At 47.5% G+C, this 5414-nt stretch overlaps 1 protein-coding gene across 1 annotated transcript; it reads left to right on the top strand.

Annotated features, from left to right (window-relative positions):
• Positions 1–676: 676 nt before the first annotated feature.
• On the top strand, positions 677–4576 carry LOC124164548 (uncharacterized protein K02A2.6-like). Its single transcript, XM_046541921.1, has 2 exons — positions 677–2315; positions 2554–4576. The coding sequence occupies exons 1-2, from the start codon at positions 1035–1037 to the stop codon at positions 4492–4494; spliced, it is 3222 nt and encodes a 1073-aa protein (XP_046397877.1). The 5' UTR covers positions 677–1034; the 3' UTR covers positions 4495–4576.
• The last annotated feature ends 838 nt before the right edge of the window (positions 4577–5414 follow it).

Raw genomic sequence — 5414 nt, 5'->3', positions numbered from 1 at the left:
CCTATTTAAGAAAGGAAAATCAGATTCCCAGTCGAATTACTAGAGCGACTGATTGTATCTTTTGAACCTTCTCTCCTCTATCACCCACTGGTATGGTTTTTAATGATGCGTTTGTGGCGGGTTCGTCGCGGAGGCCCCATTTAATGACAACCCCGGATAGACAGCGGGCGCCGAGGTCGCGGAGCTGCGGGAGCGACGGATATAAAAGGCCGTGTCTTGCGGCAGACGGGGGGGTTATTTTGCTGTAAAACCAGACAGTGTAAAGTTGCTTGGTGGCTACTGAATAAAGAGGCCGAAACCCGGATCGGAGTTTACTTATTTTTACGGCAACAACACATGGTGTCAGGTGTGTTATTATGTCGAATAAGCAAGTCGAAGGGATAGGAGGTCCTACGTGGTCCATACCCCAGCAGTTTTCCTTCGTGGCGGAAGATTGGCCAAGATGGAGTCGACGGTTCGAGAGGTACAGACGAGCTTCTGGACTCGCCAAAAAGCCAGAAGATGAGCAAGTCGACGCATTGATTTATGCAATGGGTGACGACGCGGACGATATACTATCATCCTTCAACCTATCGGCGGAAGAAGAAAAGAAGTACAGTATCGTGTTTGGAAAGTTTGAAGAGCATTTTGTCCCGAAGGTAAATATAATTTACGAACGTGCCCGTTTCAACAAGCGACTGCAAGGAGAGACCGAAACGGTGGAAGAATTCGTTCGTAATCTGCATATTCTCGCTAAAAACTGTAAATTTGGCACCCTGCGTGAAGAATTGGTGAAGGACCGTCTGGTAGTTGGTTTACGGAACGCCAAGTTGTCCGAAGCCCTACAATTGGATCCGGAGCTTACGCTGGAGAGAGCCGTTACAAAGGCGAGGCAAGCAGAAGACGTGCACAGGCAACAGACGCTGATAAGGAGTAACTCAGGGGAAGATAAAACAGTCCACTCGCAGGCACGAGGATCTGAGGTGGACGTGGTGCGGAAGAAGGCTCCACGGCACCAGAAGGCATCGACGTCAACAGCCGCCCTACCCGACCAAATGAAGGTGAGTGGTCGCAAATGTCCACGGTGCGGGAAAACGCCGCAGCACGCGTTCGCACGATGTCCGGCGCGTCAATCTGCGTGCGCCCTTTGTAAAAAGAAAGGACATTGGGCAGCAGTTTGCAGAACGAAGGCGTTTGCTGAAATTGACAAGCGGCTACCGGGTGAAGACGACCATTTCTTTTTGGGAAGCATTTCGACGGGAGAAGAACCATGGAGGGTCTCACTCGTCATCGGTAACCAAGAAATCCCCTTCAAAGTCGACACAGGCGCGGATGTCACTGTCATCGGCGCCGAATTATTTAAAACGTTGAAGGGAATACAACTCGAAAACACCACAACATTCCTCCGCGGCCCAAATCGAAGCAGATTGCAGGCCAAAGGAAAATTCCGGTCACTTCTACGTTGGAAGGATCGCGTGTACGAGGACGAGATTTTCGTGGTGAATGGAGTTGAAGATGCGCTCTTGGGACGTCCAGCTATATCATCCCTGGGAATTTTGACTTGGCTGCGAGAAATAACAACTGGCCATCCGGAAGAAAATTACCAGGAACTTTTTCGTGGGCTAGGAAGAATGCCGAAACCTTACGTCATTCGCATCAAGGATGAAGCCGTGCCCTATGCGGTATCTACGCCGAGAAGAGTGCCCTTGCCATTGAGAGATAAGGTTGAGAAAGAAATCAAGAAAATGGTGGGGGAAGGAATAATAACGGCGGTAGAAGAGCCGACGGAGTGGTGCGCGCCCATGGTAGTAGTGCCTAAAGCAGACGGAGGAGTTCGAATATGTGTAGATTTCACTAAATTAAATAAATGCATTCGGAAAGAACAGCACGAACTGCCAACCGTGGATGAATGTCTAACACTGATGAAGGCTTCAGAAGCGAAAATTTTCACAAAATTGGATGCTTGCAGAGGATACTACCAAATACCACTAGAGAGGGAATGCCGTCCGCTGACTACTTTCATTACCCCTTTTGGAAGGTATTGTTTTAACCGGATGCCGATGGGATTATCTTCAGCTGGAGAGCATTTTCAAAGACGAATGTCTGAAGCATTGACGGGGTTAAAGGGAGTAGTCAACGTTATGGATGACATACTCGTATTTGCAGCGACGCAGCCGGAGCACGACGTGAGATTGAACGCCGTCCTCCAGCGTCTTAGAGAAAATGGGATCACGTTGAATCGCGAGAAATGCCGATTTCGGGTCGCAGAGACAAAATTCTTAGGTCATGTCATATCGGCCGAGGATGGAATCAAGCCAGATCCTGAAAAAATTACGGCAATAGAGAATCTCTATCGTAACAGGCTCAACTTTGTGGAGGTTCATTCTAATAAATAAAAGCGAACAAACTATGTATAAATCCACCAATTTATTTTTGTGGTACTACTAGTTTCGACGCAGCGGCGTCATCATCAGGTACAAAGGCTATAAAGAAACAAACATCCTTATATATCATGTGGTATCGGGAGGAAGAAGGTAGGTGGAAGGGGTGGCTGGGAAATCTGAGGTGTGTGAGGCAATAGAGAAATTGCCGCAGCCCGAAACGGTAGCAGAGATACGTCGATTTCTTGGAATTGTGCATTATCATCTGAAATTTCTCCCTCACTTGGCGGATGTTACCCAACCGTTGAGAGAGCTGATGAGGGAAAAAGAGCCTTTGCCATGGGCTGCTACGCACACCAAAGCTTTCCAAGAAATCAAGCAAAGATTAACTAGTGCCCCATCATTAGCCATGTGCGAGACAAATCGACCGACAAGAGTATTAGCCGACTCATCGTCATATGGATTGGGAGCTACACTAGAGCAGCGGCAGTCAGATGGTGATTGGAGAGCGGTATGTTTTGCGTCACGGACGTTGACAGATACCGAAAGACGCTACGCCCAATTGGAAAAGGAGGTATTAGCGCTTACCTGGTCGTGTGAAAAATTAGCAAATTATTTAGTAGGCAAGAAATTTCTTCTATGTACGGATCATAAACCACTCGTGGCACTATTGGGAACAAAACCCTTCAGCGAATTGTCCGCCAGAGTGCAGCGTTTCCGTATGCGCCTCATGCGTTTCGACTATGAGGTAATTTATGTTCCCGGAAAGAAATTGTATACGCCAGATGCTCTCTCACGATCACCAATCTCCAAAACCCCAAAAGAAGGCGATATTCTCACCGATGAAGACGTGGAATTGTACGTCGAAGCTGTGAAAGCGGATTTACCAATGAGCGACAAACTCATGAAGGAAGTGTTGAAAGCGCAACGAGAAGATGAAAGAACTCGACGAATAACTAAGTATGTGAAAGAAGGCTGGCCACGTAAAGAGAAACTGCTGTTGGAGGATACCAGCTTCTACCACGAACGAGCAAATCTTTCCCTCCTTGACGGGCTACTAGTCAAGGGGACCAGGGTTTACATCCCGGAATCATGGAGGAAAGAGATATTGAGCCGTATCCACGAAGGTCATCTAGGTATTTCAAAGTGCCGGAGGCGGATGCAGCAGTCGGTGTGGTGGCCAGGAGCGTCCCATCAAATACTGGAAATGATAAGCAAGTGCCCGGAATGTCTCGAACGTCGTCCATCGCGAGTAGAGCCGTTGAGACCTACGGAGACACCGGCACGGCCCTGGCAGATGGTGGGAATGGATATTTTTCATAGCAGAGGGCGTGAGTACTTAGTCATCGTAGACTACTTTTCAAAATACCCTGAAGTCGCGTATTTGGAAAATACGCGGGCCACGAACGTGATAGCGAAAATAAAATCAATATTCGCACGTCACGGAATCCCACAAGTAGTCCGAACGGACAATGGGCCACCGTTTGGAGGAAGAGAGTTCCAGGAATTCGCGAACAAATACGGAATGGAGGTCGTAACTAGCAGTCCATACTACCCAAAGAGTAATGGACTAGCGGAAGCAGCGGTGAAAACGGTAAAAAACATACTGGCGAAAGAAAGAGACCCGTGGTTGGGGTTTCTTGCATACCGTGCATCACCCATGGAGTCGGGGTATTCCCCAGCGGAACTACTAATGGGACGTAAGCTGAGAACGACTTTGCCATTTCATCCTACGAAGTTGAATCCCAAATGGCCCAGCCTCACGGTCCTACGGGATAAGAATAAGGTCATCGCGGAGAGACAGAAGAGGAACTACGACCGACGACACCGGACGAAAGAACTACCCCTATTGCCTGCGGGAGCCACCGTTTGGGTGAGAGATCGTCGGGAGTATGGAACGGTTGTCGGAGAGTCGAGCCATCCCCGGTCCATCTCATTGAGACGTAGTGGAGTCATCAGGAGGAATCGGGTGGCGCTGACATTAGCTGAACGGCAGCCGAGTATTTCGAGTGATTATGAAGCATTTTTTCCAGACCTCGAGTCTACAGCGAAGAGCCACAGCCCACCAGAGACGGGAGTATTCAGGACGAGATACGGACGACTTGTGCATCCCCCTAAACGATACACTCCTTAGACCCGTTTCCCTGTTCCTTTCCCTGTTTTATTCAGTGTTTTTTCAGAAGGAGAGATGTGGCGGGTTCGTCGCGGAGGCCCCATTTAATGACAACCCCGGATAGACAGCGGGCGCCGAGGTCGCGGAGCTGCGGGAGCGACGGATATAAAAGGCCGTGTCTTGCGGCAGACGGGGGGGTTATTTTGCTGTAAAACCAGACAGTGTAAAGTTGCTTGGTGGCTACTGAATAAAGAGGCCGAAACCCGGATCGGAGTTTACTTATTTTTACGGCAACAACACAGCGTTGTGCTATGATACTTTAATTATTACATGAGTCTGTAAGATATTTTATTTTGTCGCAGTCTCCCATGTCATAAAGCCTTTTGTACTGCTATTCGTTGAGGGCGGACAAATGTCCTTAATTTTTCCGAAAAATTCGCCGAAAAAGTAGTTTTTAGAAAAAGAGTTTTCCCAATAATTTGGGGAAAAGTCTTTAAGTATTTTGTCGGAGAATTGCAAAATTCAACGTAATTATTCGTAAATAGTCCAGGTTCTCAGGATTTTAGGTTTATATGAATTTAATGAGTGGAAAAAACAGCAATTTACTATTTTTCAAATCGTAAGATCGGTAAAAAATGCTAGTAGGGCAACAACATGAAAGTGTTAACCTTGGAAGTAAATGCTTCCTTCAACCTTTGAAAGTGAATAGACGCATATTTTCGCCTAATATTATCGCTTACACGGAGTTCTACAAGTATCAGCTTTCTGATCAATCACATTTATCACCTCGTGCGGAGGCGAATCATCGACACTATTCCTTTTGGCTGCTTCGACCTTTTACCTGCAAACTCAGTTGCGGGAAAAGGAAAGATTGTTTCTTCGCGATTCTGAAACGGACTAAACGATGGGTTTCGACCCAAGGGCGTACCCAAGATCAAAAA

The sequence above is a fragment of the Ischnura elegans genome, chromosome 8 (genome assembly GCF_921293095.1).
Source record: "Ischnura elegans chromosome 8, ioIscEleg1.1, whole genome shotgun sequence".
In the NCBI taxonomy this organism is placed as follows: domain Eukaryota; kingdom Metazoa; phylum Arthropoda; class Insecta; order Odonata; family Coenagrionidae; genus Ischnura; species Ischnura elegans.
Note: the sequence above shows the minus strand (reverse complement) of the source record. Positions and strands in the feature narration are given on the sequence as shown.

Excerpts from the sequence above, each read along its gene's own strand:
- LOC124164548 (XM_046541921.1), top strand. The coding sequence starts at position 1,035 with ATGAAGGTGAGTGGTCGCAAATGTCCACGGTGCGGGAAAACGCCGCAG. Across the intron at positions 2,316-2,553 it reads CAGATCCTGAAAAAATTACG|GCAATAGAGAAATTGCCGCA; the intron begins GCAATAGAGAAT and ends GAGGTGTGTGAG.